Source organism: Xiphias gladius, chromosome 10 (genome assembly GCF_016859285.1).
Source record: "Xiphias gladius isolate SHS-SW01 ecotype Sanya breed wild chromosome 10, ASM1685928v1, whole genome shotgun sequence".
NCBI lineage: Eukaryota > Metazoa > Chordata > Actinopteri > Istiophoriformes > Xiphiidae > Xiphias > Xiphias gladius.
In genome coordinates this window covers 3,843,077-3,870,810 of record NC_053409.1, presented here as the reverse complement: position 1 = coordinate 3,870,810, position 27,734 = coordinate 3,843,077, and the positions used below count along the sequence as shown (strand labels likewise).

At 39.1% G+C, this 27,734-nt stretch overlaps 1 protein-coding gene across 1 annotated transcript in view; it reads left to right on the top strand.

Annotated features, from left to right (window-relative positions):
- Positions 1-27,734, top strand: part of nrxn3a (neurexin 3a) — a 241,614-nt gene that overhangs the window by 123,584 nt on the left and 90,296 nt on the right. Inside the window, exons 9-11 of the mRNA XM_040137140.1 lie at positions 6,204-6,497; positions 10,740-10,887; positions 11,296-11,679. Coding sequence (XP_039993074.1) covers positions 6,204-6,497; positions 10,740-10,887; positions 11,296-11,679 — 826 coding nt within the window. The remainder of the gene's footprint in view (positions 1-6,203; positions 6,498-10,739; positions 10,888-11,295; positions 11,680-27,734) is intronic.

Here is a 27,734-nt window from a genome sequence, read left to right as displayed (position 1 = left end):
ATATCTAACCTTCCCTTTCTCTCTAAGATCCTTGAGAAAGCTGTTGCCAACTGGTTTTGTGACTTTTTACATGATAATAGTTTATTTGAGGACTTTCAGTCAGGATTTAGAATGCATCATTGCACAGAGACAGCACTGGTGAAAGTTACAAATGACCTTCTAATTGCATTGTCTCTGTACTTGTTTTGTTAGATCTTAGTGCCGCATTTGATACCATTAACCATCACATCCTATTACAGAAGCTGGGACATTTAATTGGCATTAAAGGAACTGCTCTAAGCTGGTTTGAGTCCTATTTATCAGATCGATTTCAGTTTGTGCAAGTTAACGATAAATCCTCCATATACTCAAAAGTTAGTCACGGAGTTCTACAAGGTTCTTCGCTTTGACCAGTTCTATTCACCTTATATATGCTTCCTTTAGGCATTATTATTAGGAAACACTCCATAAACTTCCATTGTTATGCAGATGTTACCCAATTGTATCTGTCAATGAACCCTGATGAAACCAATCACTTAGCTAAACTTCAAGAATGCCTTAAGGACATAAAGACCTGGATGACCAGCAACTTTCTGCTGTTAAACTCAGACAAAACTGAAGTTATTGGACTTGGCCCCCAACACCTCAGAAACATATTATCTGATGATAGACTTATTGTAAATGGCATTGCGCTGGCCTCCAGCACCACTGTTAGGAATCTTGGAGTTCTCTTTGATCAGGATATGTCCTTAACTCTCACATAAAACAAACTTCAAGGACTACCTTTTTTCACCTATGTAACATTGCAAAAATCAGGCACATCCTGTCTCAAAAAGATGCTGAAAAACTACTCCATGCTTTTATTTCTTCTAGGCTGGATTATACTAATTTCTTATCATCAGGCTGTCCCAACAAATCTTTAAATGCTCTCCAGCTGATCCAAAATACTGCAGTGTGAGTACTGACAGGAAACTAGGAAACAAGATCATATTTCTCCTGTGTTAGTTTCTCTGCATTGGCTCCCTGTAAACTCCTCTTCACCTACAAAGCCCTTCATGGTCAGGCATCATCATATCTGAGATAGCTCATAGTACCCTATTACCCCACTAGAACACTGCGTTCCCAGAACACAGGCATACTTTTGGTTCCTAGAGTCTCCAAAAGTAGAATGGGAGGCAGAGCCTTCAGTTATCAGGCTCCACTACTGTGGAACCATCCTCCAGTTTGGGTCCAGGAGGCAGACACCCTCTCCACATTTAAGAGTAGGCTTAAACTTTATTTCTTTGATAAAACTTATTATTAGGGCTGACTCAGGCTTGGCTTGAACCATCCCGTAGTTATGCTGCTATAGGCCTAGACTACCGGGGGACTTATGTGAATCAGTGGCACTGGCTGCCATGTCCGCAGCAGTGTGATCCACCATTGTACTCCCAGCCGCATCCACATGCTGTTTGTGTGGACTAGCAAAGCGTTTGTGACCGACAATTTCAAACTCAAAACATTTCGACTGTCCTGATCTGGCATAAACTATATAATAGCAATCACCGTGCTTTACTCTGAAAGATACCCCCAGTGTTTGTGTAGACGATTCCAGGAACATGAACGCCTGTTGCCTCAGAGACTGAACATGCTTCATTTTGGGATCCTTACATCCCCTAACTCACTGTTTTAAATCCGCTGACAAATTTACCAAACCTAAGGAGCTCGTTCTCTAACAACTCATTAGGTGTAAATGGTGGAACACCAGATACGGTAATCCACGTGGAGGGAAGTAACAGCAGGGAGACCTGCACAAAAATCTCCCTGATAAACACGCCACTCTCTGTCGAATGATGAACATGAGGCTTAGCTTTCAAAACACAACCACTGCTCTGTTCATTCTTGATCCAAAAGATCATTCATCATGTCCTACCTGTTCATCGACAGCCAACAGAGCCTCCTCCATAGTTATTTTACTATCCGGCGGGAATATCTGCTGGATAGATGGAGGTGGAGGACACCATCTTTCCCAAAAACCACCTGACAAAACCACCCATCACTCAGCAAGTAAAAGCTTACCTGATCATGCATATAGGACAGATGAAGAGTACAGCGGAAAATCCAGAAACAGGGACAGACAACAATTTCAAATCTCCACAGCACTCGCACATCCACTACTCTCACTCACACTCATACAACAAACAGGAAATGGGAGACAGAGAGAGAGAGAGAGAGAGAGAGACGGGGGGGCAGAAGGGAGGAAAGAGAACAGAACAATGCAGGTACCACATAAAGATAATAATGTATAATAATAATGAGACTAATAATAAAACTAATAATTAAAATACGAGAGCTAATAAACTACTAATAAGACTAGATATAACAATAATAATGATAATTATAATAAGTGAAGCAGTGGGTGTTGAGCAGGATCATGGCAGCAGTAGGTGGTTTGCAGTCACAGATGTAGCTCTGGAGGCAGAAATACCTGCAGAAAGCGACAGGAGGAGAAAGGAGAGAAACAAAAATGCACAAAATTATGGGAAAGAGGAGATCCAAAGTTAGTAATGAGAATTGATGGGATATGAATACGTACAGATGGAGAGGAAGAGGAGGAGAGAGGATTTTGGTGCAACATGGGAACTCCCCCAGCAGTCTAGGCGTATAGCAGCATAATTAGGGAATGGTTCAAGCCAAGCCTGAGCCAGCCCTAACGATAAGCTTTATCAAAAAGGAAGGTTTTAAACCTACTTTTAAAAGTGGAGAGGGTGTCTGCCTCCAAACTGGAGGATGGTTCCACAGGAGAGGAGCCTGATAGCTGAAGGCTCTGCCTCCCATTCTACTTTTGGAGACTCTAGGAACCACAAGTAAGCCTGCATTTTGGGAACACAGTGTTCTACTGGGGTAATAGGGTACTATGAGTTCTTTAAGATATGATGGTGCCTGACCATGAAGGGCTTTGTAGGTGAGGGGGAGGATTTTAAATTCTATTCTGGATTTTACAGGGAGCCACTGCAAAGAAGCTAACACAGGAGAAATATGATCTCTTTTCCTAGTTTCCTGTCAGTACGCCTTTAAGAAGAGGTTTAAGTACAGGTGTTTTTAAAGGACTGTGGTACATACCTGTTAATAAAGACAGGCTGATTATATGTAATAAAGAGGTGCTAACTGAGAGTTAAACTTCCTTAAGCAGCCCAGTTGGGATGAGACAAGTTGATGTTTTAGATGAAGACATTATTGAAGTTAGTTGGCGAAGGTCGATGGGAGAAAAATTAAGTATATATCAGGTTTTACAGCTGTTTCTAAGGTGCCTGTGTTTGAAGATCAATCGATGCCGGTTGAGGGCAGGAGGTGATAAATTTTGTCTCTAATAGTTATAATTTTATGATTAAAGAAGCTCATGAAACCATCACTACTGAGAGCTATAGGAATACATGGATCAATAGAGCTATGACTCTCTGTCAGACTTACTACAGTGCTGAAAAGAAACCGAGGGTTGTTATTATTTTCTCAATTAAAGATGAGTAACAGGCTGCTCTGGCATTACAGAGGGCCTTCCTAAATGTTTTAAGACTATCATGCCAGGCTAAGTGGGATTCTTCAAGGTAGGTTGAACGCCATATCCACTCAAGTTTTCGCAGTCCTGCATCAAGGTTCACCCTTTTAAAGAGTTCATCGTTGCTGCACTCTCTGTGTGAATGCAGCTCTATCCCTCGCTCCAGGGTTCGGGCTCTGGCAATGCCATCGGTAATCCCATTTCAATTTAATAGTTAAAAAATGTGCACATTATATATATTATGTAAACAGGGTATCAAATAAAGATGAGTAAATATCATATAGTTGGGAAGTTTAACAAGTAAGACATGTAATCTAAAATATCTTTCAGTAGAATATGTGTAGGAACACGAGTAGGTAAACTGTATTCTTGCTCAGTTATATTAATGGTTATCATCAACATTTTAATGTTTTTCAGGTAAGTATAGAGTTACTCGTTTTACCCATTGATGCGTGAGAGTAATGTAATTTTTGCAATTTTTGTTTTGGTATTCAGTTGAGATATATTAACACAGGGTGGTTGGTAAGGAAGAGACTCGGCAGGGCTGGACTGTATAGTTTTATCCCTTGCCCTCGCTTGTAGGCCAGCTCTGTTGCCCAGTTTTTGCTTTCTTTCCTTGCGCCACTTTAGTTGGGATTATGATAATACCACTGGGGTCCTCAGGGTGCAGGATTTCCAATGGAATAGAGTTCAGGCTTTTGGAGGTGTAATCTTAACACTGTTGTCTGATATTAAGAGGTTCAGCTCGAACATAGTGTGTATGTATACATATATACTTACTCAGTACATGTACACAGTAAAAGTATACTGTATGTATAAGTGTAGTATTTAAATAATACAATGTGAATATTTTTTCATCTTTTACATTTTATTTTATATAACTTTGTTTACTTAATATTATCACCATGTCTACTTGAATTAGTTATAACAGATATATTTCTAATAACAATATATCAAATGACAATAGTGTCATTTGATATATTGTTATTAGGTGTCTCTCATACTGATGAACCTACAGAGAGGGAGAGAGAAAGAGAATTTTTAAGGCTATCGCGCCTCTCATACAAAAAATTTGAGAATTTTAATATATAAATAAATAATATATAAAGAGAATTTTTTTTTTTAAATGACTCATCTCTTAGTGAGAAATTTAAGCCTGTTTCTGTTAATTTGTGTGGAGGAATTGTGATGGGAGCAAATATGAGTGAACCAGGAACAACCAGCTGATCTGTGGGTGCTGATGATCACAATATTTTTGCCCACTCTGGATTCTAATTAATTGAAATAAATATGAATTAAATTTAATAATGCTATACCCTGATGTGTTGGAGATAAGTTGTCGGACTTCTTTATAATCAAATCAATTATAGACAATTATAGACTATATTATCCATTTTATTGCACAAAGTGGCAATTAAACATTAATGCAGAAAGTAGAGAAGATGTTAATATATACAGAAAGCGTCATGGTCAACCCACAAGTAACACAGCGAATACAGAAGTAGCTCTTTACACAAATCAGCAGTGTAAATCAAAGAATGCCCTCATAATTCCAAGTAGATCCTCCTGGAAATAATTGTCTGCTGTCTGTCGAGGATATCATTCCAGATGTGTGTTACGTCGCAATTATTTTTCCCACTTGTTGCTTTTCCCAGACTAGTCGTGACCACTGATCCCATCTCTGGACTCAGCTGTAATGTCGATCCCAATTTTTTACATCAGGTCTTCTGTTAGCTTCGTCACATTAAAATCACATTTTGCAATGTCTCTACACCGAGCAAAGCTGACTCTCTGTTCCTCAATAAGGTCAGTTCACTCAGAGACTGACACTGCTGGGCTTCGTAAACCCCAGATTGCAAAATTGCTCATCTGAAATAATTTCTGGAATTTGATCAGCAAAAATATTAACTTCTTTGTTTGTAGGGACTGTGCCTCAACCTTTGTTTGACCACTACTTTCAGCACACTCAGCCAGTCCTTCTAATGATATTGAGTAACATCTGTTTTGTGCTCACTGCTATGGATCTGGAGCACCAGCTCGTGTCTATGGATCTCTACAAGTTCCAAGCAAAGGCAACCTGGATGTAGCTCTTTTTGCGGTTCCATAAACCTTGGATTTCTGCTGCTGCCTGCCATGAATCTGTGTATATTGTTCAGTGTATCAAAGAATGTGTTTACGTGCCCATATACCTTTGATCCTGGACAGAGGACCAAATTCAGTCTATGAGAATTACAGTAAACATTCATGGCACATGTGTTTTAGAATCACTTGCACACCTTCCTTGTTTCCTGACACAAGGGAGGCGAACCAAGTGTTAATATTTACTTTTTGCCTTTAAGGTGATCACTCCCTTTAGAGCTTGATTCTTCGTCCATCATCATACACTACATTTAAGTCTGAATAGACAAGTTTGTAAATATATGTGATCTTGAATCAAAATACATATTCATAGATCTACATTGCATTCATCTTAAGAACACTGATCATTTTCATGTTATTTTGAGGTCTTTCCTTGTTTGATAAGAAAAATTACAGTGCAGCTTGTTGTAATAACCAATGTTAATTATTGTAATTTCCATTTCCATATCATTCCAGAGGTATTTGGTTGAGTGATAAGAGTAAATATATCCAACTCTGACCATACTATAAATAGAAGAATAATTGTAATGCTATCCTTTCCCTATTACAGGTGGTGTATAAAAACAATGACATCAGACTTGAGTTGTCTCGCCTGGCTCGAATTGTGGATCCTAAAATGAAAATCCAGGGTGAGGTGTCTTACAAGTGTGAGAATGTGGCCACCTTGGACCCCATTTCTTTTGAGACTCCAGAGGCCTACATCAGCCTCCCCAAGTGGAACACCAAACGGATGGGATCCATCTCCTTCGATTTCCGCACGACTGAACCCAATGGCCTCATCCTCTTCACCCATGGCAAACCCCAGGACCGCAAAGATGCTGCCCGCAGCCAGAAGAACACCAAGGTTAGCCCATAATCATCAAGATCACTTGATGACAAATTTAATTTTTGCTTTAAAAAATGCCATTCTAATAATATCTGCAAATATTAAGTCAAAGGCAAGGACTGATGAATATGCTTGGACAGCAAAATTTGTTTAAGACAAAACGGCAAATTCAGTTCCATTTTACTTAATAATTCTAGATATCCTAAATCCTGAGAATCTCAACAGGCATCATACATCATTAAGAATTGGTGTTCTTTTTGGTTTGTGACCCAATAAAGTGATGTTTTGCCATGACCTCTCATCACAGGTTGCATACTGTATGTCTATTACTTGCAAGCAGTTTAACCAGAGTGATGTTCCCCTCTTAGATTATTTTCATTTGAATATTTTTTTACATATAAATATGTGAAAATATGTAGAATTTTTAATTCAAATTTAATATTAAAAAGCAATGGTTAGAAAAGTCAGAAAAGATAAACAATTATCAGAAAAGATTTTTTTCTTCTTGTTAATCATCTCTTTACCCCTTCAGATTTAACTTTCGAAGGTGTTGTGTTCCCTAGGTCCCCCCCCTCTTTTTTTAATAATTTGAAGCGCAAATTCCCGCCATGATAACACAAGAACTGTAAGACAATCAAACAGACAAACATGAGAGGACACAACAAGACAAGGCATAGCATATAATGGGTTGTATGAAAGTTACTGGGGGAGTTTATGTGCTGCTTTAGGAGGTATGAGATCAGAGAGTAAGTAAGTGAGAGAATAAGATTTTGGTGAGGGTTTGTAATACTGTGTGTGTGTGTGTGTGTGTGTGTGTGTGGATTTGTTAAGCGGCAAGTCTAATGAGATGATAAAGGAACCCCAAACTTTTTCCAAGTGTGAGGTTAGTTGTTGGAATGTAATTTGTTCTATGGATATACATGGAGGCTTAACCATTGCGTGATGTTTAATGTATTCCTAGTTTTTCAGTTTAGTAGGATTGCTTGACAGCGATTGTTAGGTCAATGAGTATAGGTTTTGAATTTTGGATTGGTGGGTTTATTATTGAGAAATCTCCAAGTAGACAGAGGGACAGTGATGGTGGAATGCTAAAGCTCATAGTAAGAGAAATTCTGTTAATGGTGCCTTGCCAGAACCATTGAGTTAGTGGGCAGAGCCAGGTGGAATGTATATAATTATCTGGGGAGTTTGATGTTTAGTGTGAGCATGTGTTGGAGTCTGTGAGTCCCATCTTATACATCTTGTGCTGGATATGTGCTCTGTGAATTATCTTGTTCTGTATTAATTGTAGTTTAGTATCGTTAGTTATTGTGAAGGTGTTCATGCAGATTTGGGTCCAGAATTGGGTATTGGGAGAAAATAATATAATGTCTTTCTCCACACTTTCTCTTTGGGTTGATTATTTTGTTAATTTCTTCTACTCGTGGGGATGGGAGTTGTATATAAATTGTTATATTGATATATTGATTTTAGATTTTAGAACAGACTTTAATTGGAGGTACTAAAGTTATTGTCCTTTCTCAACATTGTACTACTGGACCAAATGTTAAAAAGTAATTTAAATTGTTATTCTGCAAAAGGTGATGGAGATGTGTGATGCTGCTTTGTTTCCATGTGTTAAAAATAAATGGTGTTTCGTCAGAGTTGTGCCATATTGGAGTATATCTACAGGATTCCATTGTAGATTTGAAGATTTTGTTGATTTTCGAACAAGCTGTCAACGTTGTTGAAATTACGGTGTTATTAAAGCAATTATGGTATTTTATAGTGTTGATCAGAGATAGAAATTTCTTTACATGCTGATTTTATTTTTGATCATGAGTTGTTGGTTTCAATGAACCCAATTGGTGATACACTGATCAGCCATTACCAGTTCTAATATTTTGGCTGAATGTTGTGTATTTACAGTATATACTATATATTCAGTTCAATTCAATTTTATTTATATAGCGCCAAATCATAACAGGGGTTATCTCAGGGCACTTTTCATGTAGAGCAGGTCTAGACCATACTCTTTATAGTTATATATACAGACACCCAACATTCCCCCATGAGTAAGGACTTGGCAACAGCGGCAAAGAAAAACTCCCAACCAGAGGGAGGAAAGAGAACATAGCACAGTACAGGTACCTAATAAAGATGTTTGATAATAATGAGAGAATTACTAAAACTAATAATTATAATAATAGGGCAAATAATAATACTAACAAAATAGTTCCTGTCAGTACTCGCGCTGCAGCATTCTGGATCAGCTGGAGAGCATTTAAAGATTTATCGGGACAGCCTGATAATAAAGAATTATTATAATCCAGTCTAGAAGAAACAAAAGCATGAATTACTTTTTCTGTCTTTTTGAGACAGGATGTGGCTGATTTGTACAATGTTATGTAGGTGAAAAAAGGTAGTCCTTGAAGTTTGTTTTATGTGGAAGTTAAAGGACATATCCTGATCAACGAGAACTCCCAGATTCCTAACAGTGATGCTGGAGGCCAGGGCAATGCCATCGACAATAAATCTATAATCAGAAAATATGTTTCTGAGGTGTTGGGGGCCAAGTCCAATAACTTCAGTTTTGTCTGAGTTCAACGGCAGAAAGTTGCTGATCATCCAGGTCTTTATGTCCTTAAGACATGCTTGAAGTTCAGCTAAACGATACAGATACAATAACAGATACAATTGGATATCATCTGTATAACAATGGAAGTTTATGGAGTGTTTCCTAATAATATTGCCTAAAGGAAGCATATATAATGTGAATAGAACTGGTCGAAGCACAGAACCTTGTGGAACTCCGTGATTAACTTTTGAGTATATGGAGGATTTATCGTTAACTTGCACAAACTGAAATCGATCTGATAAATAGGACTCAAACCAGCTTAGAGCAGTCCTTTGTCCGATGCAATTAGAAGGCCATTTGTAACTTTCACCAGTGCTGTCTCTGTGCTATGATGGATTTGTGGTGATAAAACTCTAAATCCTGACTGAAAATCCTCAAATAAACTATTATTATGTAAAAAGTCAAACAATGGGTTGGTGACAGCTCTCTCAAGGATCTTAGAGAGAAAGGGAAGGTTAGATATGGGTCTGTAGTTGTTTAAATCATATGGATCAAGAGTATGCTTTTTAAAAAGAGGTTTAATTACAGGTGTTTTAAAGGACCTGTGGTACATAGCCTCTTAATAAAGACAGGCTGATCATATCTAATAAAGAGATGCTAACTGAGAGTAAAACTTCCTTAAGCAGCCCAGTTGGGATGAGACAAGTCTAAGAGAAATGTTGATGGTTTAAAAGAATACATTGTTAAAGTTAGTTGGCAAAGATTGTTGGAGAAAAACTGTCTTAGTATATATATCAGGTTTTACGGCTGTTTCTAAGGTTCCTCTGTTTGAAGATAAATCGTTGCTGGTTGAGGGCATTAATATGCGGGTTTGAGAGTTAAACCATGGAGCTATCCTCCTTTGTTTTATTATCTTCTTTTTTAGAGGGGCAATAGAGTTCAGTGTTATACCTATTAATAATTCCCCCTCAAAATCTTAATACCATTTGAGTATCAAATATTCCTTTACACTGTATGTAAAGGACAGACAGACAGCTGTTCAGGGTCAGGGTCACAATCACTGTGAAAAGGTAATTCATTTTTGGTAATATGAACATTTTTATGGCTGCTATTCTGCCAGTTAATGAGAGAGGTAAGTTTATCAAGTGGTTTAAGTCATCTTCAATTGTTTTTATTAATTTAGTGAAGTTTAGGTGAAACAACTCAGAAACTCTTCCTCAGGTGTTCCCATTGGTCTAAAAGACTGGACTTGTGAAATTAGGTCTTTAATTTGACCTTAAAATTATCACGATTATGGTATCACATTGATTTTATGTTGTGAAATTGACAAGATTTCTGCTACTCTACTTAAACAATAAATTTACACCATCAGTGATTTGCTGGTTTACAGCCTGTTTGACATCTGACTACACATAGCTGGCTGTGGTCAGAAGTGTGCTCTGTTGCACCTGCGACTACACCTAACAGGTATGTCATAGTATACCGACAGACTGAGTACACCTCTACATCACTGCAGCATGGTGAGAAGTTAAACTACTGGAGGTTAGCAAAAACAAGATTTTCAGTCGCTGTTAATGGCAAGGACTGAATACTTGCAAATCAAATAATCAGACAAGAACCATATATTAACTCTCCTTTTTTTCAGAAAAAGGATTTAAACTGAATGGTAATCTCTGTTTATGTCTTCTTTTGCCATTGTCCAGGTGGATTTCTTTGCTGTAGAGCTGCTGGATGGCACCCTGTACCTGCTATTGGACATGGGCTCAGGCACTATCAAGGTGAAGGCCACCCAGACAAAGGTCAATGATGGTGCTTGGTATCATGTGGACATCCAGAGAGATGGACGCTCAGGTTAGTTGTGTTGGTGAAGTCAGTGAAACAGTGATGTGTACTAACTGAATTTGAATACCTTTTTCCATAAACTCAGCACAAATATTGTCTTTAAAAATTACTTTAAAAAGTAAAACAAAAGCTTTACTCAGTGATAATAATCCGAACAAACTGAATTTAAAATTGTTCTAAAACACTTAAGTAATACGGTACAGGAACTGGTTTTTAAAAAATAACATTAAAAAGTACACCAAATGCTTTTATCCATCCTAATCAGAACATAAAATCTGATTAGGATGGATAATTGTTCGTTGCTCCCATCATTGTGTGTAGAATGATATCTGCCTGACATCACCATTCTATTTTGTACCACTGTCGGTATCAGTGAAGCCCTCTAACTGTTCTCTTCTCCCTCCATTCCCACCACAGGCACCATCTCTGTAAACAGCAGAAGAACCCCATTCACAGCTAGTGGTGAGAGCGAGATTCTGGACCTGGAGGGCGACATGTACTTGGGGGGGCTTCCTGTTGATCGCACGAACCTCATCCTGCCCACGGAGCTCTGGACAGCAATGCTCAACTACGGCTATGTGGGATGTATCCGTGACCTTTTCATTGATGGTCGAAGCAAGGACATCCGTCAGATTGCTGAGGCACAAAATAGCGCTGGCATCAAACCCTCATGCAACAAGCAACCGGGCAAGCAGTGTGAAAGCTACCCATGCAAGAACCGAGGTGTGTGCAAAGAAGGCTGGAATCGATTCATCTGTGACTGCATTGGGACTGGCTACTGGTCACGCACCTGTGAGAGAGGTAAGTGTTTGCATGCATAGTTTTGTTGCATAAAACCTTAGAACATACAGATACTATATTCTAGGGAGAGGCAATAGTGTCTAAGGCTACACTAGAGGATTGAAGCAACTAAGGAGATCAGTGATTGTGACATTTATAAAGGAAGTCCTGATTGCAGGCTTTGTACAGGCTGTGGTAATTGGAGACAGATTAAAACTGTGTCGTATTTAAGGAATCAGTTCCTTTGAAGAAGACAGGTTACTAGGCTGAACCAGTGCCTACTCCTCAAAGTTTATTATCATGTCATTGTGGTCCCACCACAAGAACAAAACCAAATAAATAACTGGTGTGCCATAGATTTTGGGAGAGTGAGAACCCCAAGGAGTATTAAGAATATACTACTTGTGCACTCCAGATTTGGACACGAGTAGGCCAATTTTCTGAACTATATTTGGACAAGCCTTTACAACAGATCAGTGTTGTTGACACATAACAGTATGTCTTTAAATGCAGTATATGAAGAGGGTTGCCTCTGAAATGTAGTTTATTAGGTGGTAATGATGATGTGAAGAGGATAAAGGAGACCCCGCTGACACCGTCTTGATTGCATATTGCATCAAATCAAACATTTGCAGATCTGCTTGTGAAAGGGTATGAAGCCAATGAACCACTCTGAAAATCAGTTTTGACCAACGACTCTTAAATAAGGCAATTGTTTTCCTAAAAACTGTCACTAACGTATGGTTTCAGTCACAAAGTATTAACTTCCTTTTCCAAACTGTGAGGCACCCTCTGAGGACCTTTGACCTAGGTCCTCTATGTAAACACAGCTCCACATAGGTAAACATACACCTCAGAAACTAGAAACAGCTTCTATCTTAAAAGAGAGCAAAGGTGGAGCTGAGTGTGGCTGTATGTGTTTGTTGTCTTATTTACATATGAGTGGTGGGAACCACTCATATGTAAATAAGACAACAAACACCTTTGACCTTTGTTGTGAGTCACATGGCACACTGCCAAACAGCAATAACTGACCTTATCTTGACTTGAACTTGACGGAAAACAATTTCTAATATTTGCAGATATACATGTTTTCTTTTCTAACACAAATCTTTCTTGTATCCACTACAAAGCCTTGCTAACATCTTGCATTAACAAGGGATGTATTCCCAAAGCTAGTATCCTTCAAAAACCAAAGTTCCCCGGTTATGGACATCATGACTTACCTCTCAACCTACTCCTTTCTCCTATCTAGAGCTTTAAGTTTAGGGTCAGCTTTATTGTCATTTCTACACATATGCTTGACATACATACAGAGAAAAGAAATGTCGTTTCTTAAGAGCTAGCACTCTTACATTGGCAGCAACAACTTGGATATAAAACAGGTCGTGTGTATTTTTTCCTCTGGTAGCAAACTTGACATGTTTGTGATATTTGGGCAAAATATTCTCCAAATCTGCATGACTGCAGGCCACTATTGATGATGAAAAATCCATTGCGGTGTGCTGTTTGTAGATTGCTGATGCCAGTGTACAGCTCTTGCAGGTAAACTGCAACAGTGGTGAACGCCCTCTGTGGATAGTATGGCCGGCACTTCACGATTGTCTTTGACAGTCTTTGGACACAACCACAGCATTTGTGCACGATTCCTTCTCCACCACCACAAGTCACATCAGACAGTGATGATTCCCTGTTGTTTCAGTAGCGGGTTAGCCCATGCAGCTCGCTGGCCGTGTCCAGAATGTTGCTGTGTAGCAATGTTTCAGTGACAACAAAGATGCAGCAGTTCTTCATTTTATACTGGATGATCCAATGTAACCACTCTGCTAATCCCCAAAAGATCCATTAAGATGCTATAGTTTATTAGGTGGTGATGATCATGTGAAGACGATGAAGGAGACTCCGCTGACACCGTCTTGAGTGCATATAAAGGTTTATCACCAAGAAGTAAAGCGTCAAAACAAGCATCTGCAGATCTGCTTGTGAGAGGGTGTGAAGCCAATGAACCACTCTGAAAATCAGCCTTGACCGCCGACTCTTAAATAAGGCAGTTGTTTTCCTAAGAAAAGTCACTAACGTATGGTTTCAATCACAAAGCATTAACTCCCTTTTCAGACTGGGAGGCATCCTCTGAGGTCCCCCCGACCTAGGGGAACATATGAGAACATATAAATTTAGCTCTGCATATTTAACCTTACACCTCATTTCCCCCCTTTGAGGCTTGCAGAGCCTCAAAAAAAGGAAAAGAGTTACCATGACAGTTCATCCTATACTGCTTGCGGCAGCTTAACCTTGGCAAGACAACAAATATGTGGAGTGTGAGAGCAAAAACCTGTCAGGCAGCTTCCTTTCTTACAAGTTCCCTCAATCAATCAAGACAGGAAATTCTTGTCACGGTCCTCACTGCCTTTAAACGACCACATATAATACTCAAAGCCTATTTAAATAAAAGGATTTGTGAACAATATATATGGAGATATGGAAACCTCAGAAAATAAAACCAAATAATGTCCAAATTCAGGGTGGTCGTCCCATCTGACCCTCCAATGGACCTTTCCCTGCCTAGCACCAATCTCCCTAAGCGCCGAGGAAAATAAAATAAATGAGGTCCCAGTATATTTACATACTGACAGAGAACAATATTCTTAAAGCAATTAAAGTGAAAAGAGCCCCAAGTAAAGACTCATTAACATGTAAATGTCCTACTTCAAATATTATCAATGTCACAGAATATCTAAAAATGTATATATATATAAGAGGAGACACAGGAAGGTATCACACTGCAGCTCCTCAGCAGCATCGACTCTCGTTGTATTGCTGATGGTGTTTTGAGTCCAGACATTTTATTTCCAGTGTCCTTGTTCAGGGCCCTTCGTCCATTTTCAAATGTCCTTGTTTTGAGTGTTAGAGAACATCAGCCACCCTCACAGGGGTTTTCCCCAATACAATTCTAGGAGAAAAGAAAGAAAACACCAACCAGTATCTTGCAAAAAGAATAAACATCAGATACAGATTATCACATTATAATGAGATGTGAAATTCACAATATCATACTTTCACATTATCTCAAGTTAACATTCACATTTCCATTTCCCCCCTTTGATTATACCACTCTATAGTAAGAGACAAAAAAATACTAAATAATATCAAGAATAAATGCATAAAGTATAATGAGATTATATATTCAAAAAGGATATTTCTCAGTCATTTTGCATTCTACCACCAGTTCCTCATCTTCCTCATCTGGGTCAGTATTATGTAGTAGTGGCATCTTAACCTGATCTCCACGATCACAACTCCAACCCATCTTAATATCATAGCTTTCGCAAAGGTCAGTAGCAGCGTACAAAAGCAAAACATCACACACAGTGATATAAGAACTGCTGTCAAAATCTGAATTAACGCTGCACCTAACACTCCGAATCTGTCTCATAACCAAACATTAGCAGACCATCCAGCTCCTTGCGATGCACCAAACGAATCCCTAATGTGCTTCAATGCTTCTACACCATTAGTGATGTTATCAGAGTTGTCAGGAATCAAAGTATAATAGGCATCACCAGTTAAGTTCAAAGCCACACAAAGGCCACCTGGTTTGGCCAAAATATAATCAAGAGCCATGTCATATTTCAGCAACGTCAGTCTGTGATTCCTTTGAGTATTTGACAAGTATTCAAACCCTTTTATAGTTTCATTTGCAAAAACCTGTATAGTGTAGGTGATATTATCAATATGATCAGCCAAAAATGTTACACGATACCACGGAAATAGTCCTATACCCCATTTCTCTCCAAGACTAATCCTCCAATGGTAGGACTCCAGATTATGAAATTGTGCCAATTCCCTTCTCTTCCTACTACCAGGAACAGCAGTAGATTTGACCTCATCAGGTGCTTGTCCCTTCTGGACCGCAAAAAACTTCATGTGGAAGCTTTAACCTTGCCATGTAACAGCATCTGGTCCATCCATATGGCAGAAATAAGTATGCTTTATCACCACAAACCCACCAATGTCTCTGGAATTCCCTATAGTCACATTTGCAGGCAAAGTTTGGTTCTTTACCATCAAAATTCTACTCTGTTTACTTTGTGGTGAATGAAAGGTCACTGTATACAAACCATCAACAGTCTTGAGTTCACGCCCATTAAATTGCATCAGATATTTATCGCAGTCTGCTATTCCCATAAACATACCAGGACCATTATGCGTTTCATTTGAACAAAAACAGCCTTCAGCCTTTACTTCCAGTTCATCAGGAACTGCTGTTGTCACATCCTCGTGTTTATTGAGTAAATTTACATATGGCAAGTTTCCTAGCCAAGAGAAGTCAAGGCTTGGTCTAAACAAATGTACTGATAAGGCCATAACTCTTCTCCTGACATTTGCTGATACAACAACCACGATAACGCATAAGATTGACACTTAGGAAGCAGCGGTTCTGGTATAATTACGGGCCATGTGGTGGTGGAACTCTCACCACACATTCATGTCCCTAACCGATCTTACGGAATGAGTCAACTGTTGAAACCATACATTTCTACCTGGGTCTGAAATTTGTAACACCGAAGCGTCAAATCCATATGCCTTCCACTTAGTTTCTCTCCTCTGCAATGTTTGGTAGGATTCAGTCATGTCGTCTGGTGTCCGGTCAAGGTCATCAAGGTCATCAAGGTCATTTGTCATGTCTGACAGAATCCTCTGGATTGTTATAGATGAATTTACATCAGTCTTGTCCACAATTTATTCCTGAAAACAAATTCCTCAGGTGTCAAAAGCGTCATAATAGGCGTCTGTGTCCTGTTTACTAGCTCAATCAATGTTTATAAAGACACGTATATAAAGACTACAGTCACCTTCAATTTTTATTCTCCAGGTCATTAATTAACACATAGTTCCCTAGTGGTGATGCTCCCAACAGATCAAGAACCTTGCCATGGTTATCCTCCCACTGAAGACTGAATTTCCCTTCGCCAGTATTATCTCTCTTACACTGACATGGGAGCTGAACTGACTTTCCCAAGGGCACTTCAACCCTATTCTCGTAACGTTTTGGTCTAACCCTTTTCCAAGCTGACCTTGGACTCCTTCATCTGACTGAATTCTGGATTCCCCTGAAGTGGGCTCACAGCCCTCTGGTTTCTTTGATGCATCACACCCCACAGAAATGGGCTCTGCTGTTTCTGGGACATATTGGAAATCAGTGTCATCAAATTTTCTTTCCTGTCCATTGACTGCAAAGTCTTCCCTGGCATCATCAGAAGTGTGCTCAAGGTCATCACCATTGTCCCCAACATGGACAATCTCCTTCTCAGGCTTTTCAGCCTGGAGGTCTTCATGGACCTCTGCTCCTTCTGCATGATGTTCCACATTTTCTTCCGGCTCTCTTAAGCCCTCAACATCTCTGCTTTGTGAGCATGGCGCCTTTTCTCTTGGCGCTTTGACACAATGCCATAAATGATACCACATCGGAGATCCTTTAACCTGGACCGCAGTTCCAGTACTGCGAACAACTTCAAATGGTCCTTCACGGCGTTCATTAAACCAGTTCCTTCTAAACACCTTCACGAACACCTTGTCTCCAGGTTGCACTGTGCTCCTCTTTTGCTCATCAAGCCTCTCTTGCAGCTCTTCTTGTCTTTGCCTGTCAGAGACATACGCGGATATTCTTTTATGCAGAGTAGCCATATATGTTACGTATGCTTGCATGTCATCTTCCAAAAGAGCCAGACTCGGACCCTTTCCGCTTGTTCGCAAACAAGGCGTTGGCAATCGCCTGGCCATGACGAACTCATGGGGTGTCATACGCAGATCACGCAGCTCACTCGAGTGACCATTAACGCCAGCGGATCCAATTTAGACCCGTGTGTTGGCAAATTTTAACGATTTGGTTTTTCAAAACGCCATTCATTTTTTCACAAATTCTTTGGCTTTACGGGTGATAAACTGCTCCTTGACGCTGTTTAATTCCCAGTTTTTATAAAATCAATCTCACCGTTTTATCCACAAACTCTTTTCCATTGTCTGAAAATATCTGATCCAGAAGTCCCCATCTGCTTATGACGTCTCTACACAATAACTTGGCAACAGACTGAGCATCTTTCCACTTGGTTGGACAAGCCTCAGGCCATCGCGAAAGTCTGTCCACAACGACTAGCATATATCTCTTACCTCCAACTGTTTTTATCATATAAACAAAGTCCACCACTAATTCACGCATAGGACCTCTTGGAGTTGGAATGTGGCCAGGAGGAACCGTCACACCCCTCCAAATATTGTTTTTCAGGCAGATGATGTAGCTGCCTATGACATAATCAATCTGCTCAAGTAAGTATGGTGCCCAGAACCCAGCATAATTTTTCCTTTCAAGTCCACCTCATGAGTGACCAGAAGAACGTTGCCCAATTTATCCGCTCCTGAGACTGCCTTTGCAGCTTCATCAGCTGCTTTATTGCTCTGTGTGACTCTTGACAAATCCACTTTATGTGCTGCGCATTTAGCTATCGCAATTTCTCTAGGCCTCATCATAGTATGCAAAAGTTTCATTATCTGAGCATGATTGGGGAACCATCTGTCTTTTTGAAGCCCTGGTTCTTCCATACCGATCCGAACAAATGACACACATTATGTGCATATGCAGAATCTGTATATATCGTCACTCGTTTACCTTCTGACAACAGACACGTTTCAGTTAGCCCCACAAGTTCAGCAAGCTGTGCAGACACAGGCTGTGGTATTACTTCAGCCTTTACAATAACAAATCCAGTTCCCTGGGCTCTTACCACTGCATAGATAGCACTCAAATGATCTCCTACATGATAGCAGGATCCATCAGTCCAAAACTCCAGCTCTGGCTCACGCAATGGTAGAGCTTGCAAATCTGACCTGAGCCTCAAGTATTTTTCTGCTTCTTGAACACAATCATGTGGTTCATCATCCTCTGGAGTTGGCAAATTCTCAGCTGGATTTACCGTGGCACACCTCACTAGGGTGACATCTTCCCGCTCTAAGAGCCTATGATAGTCTCTGAGTTTAGGCATAGTCAATGTGTATTTGCCATAGTTCAAAAGATTCCTGAGACTATGATGGGTAAGAATTGTCACTGGATAACCCATTGTAACAGATGATGCTTTGTCATACATGAAGGAAACTCCCACCATTGCTCTGTAGTTTTATTGGTAACCCCAGCTTTATTTCTGAATAGGCAGTGGAATAATATTCCAAGAAATGTCATAATTTCTGTGACTGTTCTGGGCTTTGGGGCCTTTTGAATGGCTTCTAAATGACTGTCAAAAATACTTCTGTGTCCTCACGTTATTGTTTGTTACACTCACAAGCAAATTGTCCAGACTGTCCACAATTATAACATACTTCTGGAGGCCGTCTAAAATTTCCTACTCTTCCTCTTCCTAAATTACCTCGACCTCTTCCTCTCCAAATCTGTGGTTGACAAAATACTGGTTGTGGGCAGGATGCAATTGGAGCAACAGATGACGGCTGGGTCGGCTGAAACTGGATCTGGTCTGACTGCAATTGTGATGATGGTTGATTTGGTGGAGGTTGGCTCTGAATAACCAAAGCCTGCTTCTTTTCCTTCTTCTTATTATCCACCAGCTGTATTTGATTGAGTTTTCTGAGAGTCTCTTGGTCCTGTTCTTTCTGGTCATGCTCCTTCTCCCGATATAGCTTGATTTGATGTGCTATATGATCCGTGTAGACACCCATTGCCATGTATCCAAGACCAACCACCTCTGCTAGTTTGCTCCTCACTGGTAGGGGCAACCCCTTCTGTATTTTCACCGGCAAAATCGATTGCTCCATCTGATTCAAGTCCGGGTCATTTCCTTTGACATTTCTCCACACTTGATGGGCCCTTGAGACATAAGCCCTTGGGTTCTCTTCCTGTCCCAGTAGTTCAATAAGAATATTATCAGGACGTACATTTGTTGGAACTGTATCTCTCAGCGCTCTCCACACACGACCTCTATTTGCAGCAAACAACTCTGGATCATTCACAGAATTTCCCACATATCGATTTAATCCCGCTTTCTGTAAAATCTCTTCCATAGCTGGGACCCAAAGGAGGTTAGCCAAAAGTCTCTTAATATCTCCTATGGCAAACTCTGTTCCCACCATAATTTCTTCCAACTTTGAAATCCAAGGATGTGCTCCATCTTGAAGAGTAGGTAACTTCTCAAGCATATCTGACATATCTGTATTCTGCTATCTGTATTCTGCTACTCCAGATTCTGTCCTCGAATGACCATTGAACACATCTTATATGGTGACTTTCCCCTCTTTGGGCATAATAAATATTTCATAGTGGCTGACTTTTTAGAGTCTTTCTTCCGTAACTCTTTCTTCGCTATCTGCAAGTCCTGTAATTGATTCTCCAGTGCTTTCCGGCCTTCTAGACTGGTAGAATTGTTTATGTCAAAAAGACATTGATCGATAGTTTCCTCAACCTCTCTTAAAGTCTGCCATCTGTCTTCTCCATATCTGGTACTGGAAGCCCTCGGGAAAAACCCTCTCAAAGACGATGAACCCTTGCTCTCCGAGTCTCCATCGATGTTTTCATTGTCACTTTCATCGGAGCTGTCTTCTTCTCGGTTCTTTTTCCACCTAGTTTTAACTCCTCTTCTCTTTAGCCAGTATCCGTCTGACTGCTGGGTCATATCCACCCATGATTTCATCCAAATCACTCTGATCATCATCTCCAAATTCCTTCCTCTTGATCCTTAGTCCACCCTTAGTTTCCAAACGAGCCATTTTCTTTTTATTTTTGGTGCTTGGATACATCTTTTTGGTTGTCTCCTCTCTTCCCGTTTCTATTATTCGCTCATTCTCATCTGCAATGTGATAGTTGCCCTCATGACTGATCACTGGAAGTTGGGGATTAATCTCCTCAAACTTCACCTCCTTCTCATAAGGTGGGGGGTTCTTTATTGGGGCCGTATTAGTTTCTGCAATTCATTTTTTTTGTTGCCTTTGCAGTCTGCTCTATTTCTTCAGCGCCTTTCTCCCTCTTATATTTTGCAGCTTCAAATAATTTTTGTCCCTCATTTTCAAACGACTGGAGAATGCCAAGCTCTGTTTGTCTTTTTTCTTTGTGTTTCTGTCCCTTTTTACCTTTCTTCTGATCCGCCTGGATATAGGTACCTGCATTGTTTTAATTACATCTGGGTTGAGTGTCCCTTCCACTGGCAAAGGTTGGTCAATTTCAGGCCAACGCTTATGCCACTTTTCCGACATTTTTTCTACACCTTTAATTAGGGGATTACTCTTCTGCACAACATCAACCGGATTAATTGCTTTCGAAGTTTTAGCGTCCTTCTTCGACATTGTAATGGTTTCCTTATATTCCCTTATCAAATCAAATAAAATTTATTAAAGTTTATATATCTCTTTAGTTTCCTATTTAAAGTAATTACAAACCACTGTATTGCCACAATCAGTAACAGAAAGTGAAATAAATTTGCCAACTTCAGAGAACCAAAAGTCTTACTTTAATTTATTTCATTCTAATAATTTCTTAAATCTCCAAGTTATTCTACTTTAGATTGACTCAAATGTCCTTAAAGACTGTCCATTTACTCTAAGCCCCGGTTCATCTGTTTTTTTTTTCTTTCTCTCTAACGAAGAGGGAAGGGAGGGGGTAGTGCTCTCCCTCAATCCCTCTCTCTCACACACACACAGAGGCAAAGAGTATAAAACAGAGAATAACTGCACGCCCGTTGATCGACCAATCCCACATTAAAACCAAAATGCGTGTTTTAATTTTGGTAAACTTTATCAGAAAGTTGTCTTTCCCTTCCTATCTTATTTCTTACTCATTCTTGTGCACACAAAACATCCTCGCTGTTGTTCCTACTTCTCTTTACAATAGATGTGCTTCTTGGGGTTCATATTTTAGCAGATTCAATACGTCTTGAATCTGTTCCAATGGAACCTCAAAAATTTTGTCAAACGTCCCTCAAGGGCTCATGTATATATTTTTAACAATGTAAGTCCCCTTAAAGACTCATAGATCATTAGTTTCAAACGTCCTCTCAAAGAGGCTCATGATTTTTATCAAAACATCCCCCTGAAAGAGGCTCATGTATATTTAACATTAAAAAGCAAACATATGTGTCCATTATGATTCAATAAATCACTTATTTTCAACCGCACCCTATGTGTGGCTGTCACACATGAACCTTCCGCAGCTAGTCACACCCAGCTGAAACACACACCAAGCAGCAGACAAACACACACAGACCAATCGTTGAACAAACAAAGGCACAGAGCAGATTACACAAAGCAAAAACTCACAACAAACTCAATCATCATCCCAAATTTCTCAACGTTAACTCATTCATACTTTTCCACACTAAATGCGCATTTTTGCTGCTCACTTTTTCTCTTTTTCCTAAATTTATGCTACCTTAATGAGATGCAGACAATTCAATGAGAGGCTGCTTCAGACATTGCTCGTCAACAAATGATCGAGTGGGAGTTTACAATTGAATTTTCTCATTCTGCACCTCCAGTTCTTAGAACTCACCTGAAACATCCCCCAGTGACATTCCAGGTTTTATGGCCCATCTAAAACCGCCCTCCTTAGGGCTTCATCCGAATCTGCGGCTTTACCTCCACTATTCTTTAAAAGCCAACTTTCACACAGTGGCTAATACGCATGTCTTACCGTTAAGAAAGATAAGGGCCCTGTCTTCATTAATCTCGCATGGCGTTTATTTAGCACACTTTACCGCTACTAATTAGGCTATTCTACAGTTTCCTACTTTAACTTCTTATTTTCTTCATGTCTTTACTACACTACTCCACCCTTTGTGGTGCCCAGCAACACAACAAAACCCCAATTTAGAACGGAATACCATCAACTCATCATGACATGCACACGCAAATGACTCTTTTGCGGTGTGTCCAACCAGCAAATACAACAGCCTCAACGAACAAACCAGCACCCCAAGAATGTGAGGAAGGCTCACCTTAACTGTCAGCGTGGAGCGGGAGTCGGCACGCTGATGCTGGTGAAGATGCTGCAGGGTACAGCACGACCAAGTTTGTCACGCCAAATTCTTCTAGTTTATTAGGTGGTGATGATGATGTGAAGACGATGAAGGAGACTCCGCTGACACTGTCTTGAGTGAATATAAAGGTTTATCTCCAAGAAGTACAGCGTCAAAACAAGCATCTGCAGATCTGCTTGTGAGAGTGTGTGAAGCAATGAACCACTCTGAAAATCAGCCTTGACCGCCGACTCTTAAATAAGGCAGTTGTTTTCCTAAGAAATGTCACTAACGTATGGTTTCAATCACAAAGCATTAACTCCCTTTTCAGACTGGGAGGCATCCTCTGAGGTCCCCCCGACCTAGGGGAACATATGAGAACATATAAATTTAGCTCTCCATATTTAACCTTACACCTCAATGCATAAAAGGTGCTCTCTTATTTGGTCCCCGAGAAGCGACTGCGTCTGCCCATGCCACTATGGCAACCAAAATGTTTTTACTCTAAGGTACCCTGTGGAGTTTTCCTGTAAAAGAAAAAAGTTATGTTTACATGCCATGTTTTTTTTTTTTTTGCCATAACACAATGGGCCTCGTACAAGTACCACTCGTACAAACACATTGTCTTACTTTCTTCACAAGAGAATAAACCCTTTTGCCTTAAGAATTATAATGCCTTCATAAGAATGTATTTTGAGTTATCTTACAGAAATCAACTAAAATAAAAAATAAAAAACAATAAAACAAAATAAAGGCATGCAAAATAACATTCTCCAGACTTTTTTCTTTTGAATTTAATGGTTTAACTGCATATTCTGACATGGCAACTCATAGGCTACAATTCAGTAGTTGATAGGGAAATTGTCTCTCACTCTGAGAGCTGCCTCAGGATCTTTATGTAGCTTTACGTAGCTTTCAGGAGAAACACAGTTTTTGTCAGTGTGATAGCAGGGTTCACTTTAATATTTTGGCTACCTATTTCATATACCTATGGATTGTGTCTTTAGTTTCTAATGTTTTATTATGCCACGTCTATGTTGCAGCACACTTTTTTTTTGTATCATGAAAAAGAAGCCTATTCAGGGTCTACGCCCAATGTCAGCTGGGATTGTGGTACAGCTAATGAATGGATAGATTGAATACAGTAAAAGAGTAATCCTTTCTGAGTGTAAGGGCCAGAGTAACATGAGTACAATGAAGACGTAAAAAACATTAGTTTTTCACTTGTAAGTCGCTCTGGATGGAAGTGTCTGCCAAATGAGTAAATGTAAATGTAAATGTAGATGTAAAAAAACTATGACTTAAATAATGTTTTGTAATCTTCTTAAAACTGACAGTAAGACTTTCACTCAGTAATTACAGTATGTTGAGAAAAGAGGCTGAAATATGCTTAAGTTTTAAAATGATTGAAAAAACTTTATTGTTAATTACCATAATAACCAATAGAAATGCATGGGCTTATATTTGTTGATTTATTTATCTGTACAGGTGTGGCAATGGATTACTAAATGGGCATGGTGGGCCAGTAAGACTGCATGCAGATTTTTGTGCTACGCCCTTGTATCTGCTTGACCGTTTCATTCCCCTCCTATTTAAGTCATGGCTTTGCATTTGCGACACGTTTTACTGCATCTAATTTATTGTCAAACTTTTCATTCTTTATTTCTGTCACAATACAGTGTTTCTCTGATGACACTTTGTGGGCATTTTTTCGATATTTTCTAATTGTTTAATTTAATTGTTATCATTTTTTTTTTCAATTGTGTGTATGGTTTTTGTATTTTATCTTTTATGTCTGTTTTGGGTTTCTCGTACCCATGTTCCATTCAGGGTGGGGAAAGTGATGGAATACGGGAGGTGTATGACTTGAAGGATGTAGGAGCAAAAAAGAGCCAGTTTGTATTCAGTGATAAATATAGAATTATGTACTATTTTGCACTTACAAATAGAATACAATTTGAGTTTACAGTTGATTCTTTGAAATTTAGAACTTAGAATACTTAGAGACAGAATATCTTAGTATTTGGTATGCTCCCCTTTTGCTTTAATGACAGCATGCACTTGAGCTGGCATGGACTCCACAAGTTTGTGCAAAACCTGATGACCCATGTTATCCCAGCATGATTTGACAATGTTCCAAAGAGCTTCTTGTAATGTCACAGAATGCTAAGCTTTCTAAGTTGTCAAGGTGACTGTGGAGGAAAGTCCATGACAGTCAGGACTCCTTGGTCTCCTTTGGTCTTCAACTAATTCTTGCAGAGTTTTGAGGTTTGTTTGTTGTCATTATCCTATTGCAGTATGAATCATTCTCTGCAAAGATGCAAACCAAAGGGTATAACTTGTCTCTGAAGAATGAAGTAGTATTTCTTCTCGGTCAGGGTGTAGTAAATTTGGTGCAGGTGTCGAGGGTAGACAAAACAGCCCCAGACTTGAATATTCCCACCATCATGTTTCACTGTCAGTTTGATACAGTGCAGGATCATTCTCTATCCTGTTCATCTCCTTACATACCCCGTTCTGTAACTGCCATAAATAAATACAACTCTGGGAAACTGACCTTTTGTACAAAGGAGTTAAGTTGATCAGTTTCCCAGATTTGCTTAAATTTGATTGCTGGCCTAGGAATAGTTTAGAATCTTATTTATTTCTAATTAATTTTACATGAAATAACTTCTTGTGTTTTTAAAATGTCTCTGAATCCTGAGATTTTCAATGTGGTCTCAGACTTTTAGACCCCACTGTATCTATGCTCATGATAGAATACTCAATACAGACTATGTTTTGTAGTATAAATGTATGCAGAGATTGATGATTTGCATAAGCACACAAGGATGCACCTGATATATTGTATTTAACCTTGAGTGTTGAGAAATAAAAACTTGATCACAAAATTAAGGTGTTTCTCTAATTGTTTAAGGTCCCCTAATACCACTACCGACACTGTTCTTCTCTTTACTCTTGGTTGACATTTTTGTGAATGAAACTTGCTGTGGAACAGGGTGCCATATATTGCAAATTAAATGGAACTTTAGGAGTTTTGATTATGTTAATGATTAAATCACATGAACACGTGCCTTCTCATGAACAGGTAGCATTCATCAGGCTGAAAAGAGCAATTGTAACAATTTGCGGTTTAGAGAGTTTGCTGAACTTGTCTTGGAACACCCAAGCAGGCTTCACAGAAAAAAGTAGGAGAAGAATAAAAATATGAAAATGTTGTTGAATGAGGCCCATTGTGTATTGCTGTGGTCTGACAATCCTTTTCTCATAAAACAGTTGTAAAGCCCATTTTTAATTAAGATTTTAAATCCTTCATTATTTACATCAATGTTTGCTAGCTTTTAGTCTTCCTTGTCTTTGTCGGTGCATTGGTGAACTTCTACCACCACCACTCCTACCACAATCAAATGTTGATCAGAGGAATATCATAAAAGCAGCAGGAATGAATATGTGCATGCACAATAAAAACGAAACGGAGAACCACTCTGAAAATCATTGATCCATAGCACTTCTAGTGGTCATAAACTCCACAAGGTACCTTTAATTTTACAGTTTACATTTTTGAATTCTAGGTAAAGCCCTTGAGATTACTGTAAAATTAATTAGGCTTAAGGATTGATGGAATTTTTGGATCATGTTTTCCCTTTGAACTTCATCTTGAATGCATGCAGCATAGTTGCACTTACATCAACTGATTAGCTATTAGCTGTCCAGTTTGTCCCCAGAAAACTTACATTGGGTAACTGGTGATTGTCAAACTAACTTCAGCTGGGTTTCTTGATTGGCAGCATTCCTTGTGTGGTGAGTTTTTTCTCACACATCCCCACTTCGCTGTGGCTGATTGTGCTATTGCCTTTACTTTTGCCAGCTTGTAACACCTTTGAAGGCTTTATTTTTTTTTTTTTTTACAAAGTTAATTATCCATCATTCAATGTTACCAGTTGAGCTGAATCAGATCTACAGTAGAATGCCTATTGTCTTATGATTTAATTGAATAGTAGATGAAACTCAATGACCCACAATCTCCTTACACATTAAATATATGAATTTTGCTGTGTGATGTAACAGCCCTGGTCCTTCTTTCTGAAAGTTAACATATTTCATAAAAGTGTCATAATTTCCCATGATGTTACTGGAGGCAGTAATTTGGAGCAGTATTTCAGGCAAGGCAGTATGCCTCTGTTGTAATATGCTGCAGGAAACCCTAGGTAGAAACTATATATATATATATATATATATATACTATAAATCATATTCAGTATCATTTGTTTAGGATACATTATCTGAGTGACTACCAGACTACCGCATCATACAAGTGTTGTAGGTAGCCTTTTTAAAGCCAGTTTTCATTTATTGCTGATTACCTCATGCCTTCACTGTATGCTGGCACTGTTCCTACCACCACTAACCTTCCTCCATGACTAGAGGTGTCTATGAATTTGCACTGTCTATTAAGAGTAGAGCTTTTTGCACCAAATGCCCCTACTGCTTTTTAGCATATTAAATAACAGCTTTCTGATCATATCTATCTATAGCAGTTTTTTTCTTTCCTCATCCAGTGGGTTGATGGATGATAATGTCCCCTTAATCTAATTATTACTTTTGAAAAGAAAAAGCTTTATGGCATCAGTGGATAAATCTGATATGCGTTGTACATATAACTTTGAATTATTTTGCAAGATATATTTTATTGAAATGTAATGATAATATAATTATCAGGAGCCACAGATGTCTTTTATATTAACACTATTATTTATATTTAGATGGATGTGTGAACATTGTTCCGTAATGGTGCATTTTCCTTTTGGTCATTTTTTGAAAAAGAAAACATTATGTTTTCCACTGGTCTCAGAGGGATACAACTGTGCTTTTTAGTTGATGCTTTGATCGGAAAGCAGTTGTAATACTTTAGGGTGTGGCCAAAAAAAGTAATCTGGGTCCTCAGTACCTGTGTATGTGTGTGCATGTGCATGTGTGAATTAAGAGCTAATCAGACATCAGACATCACTAGTTTTGTAATGGAGTTGAGGATATATTGTGGCTTACAGAAATAAATTATGTCTCTTACTC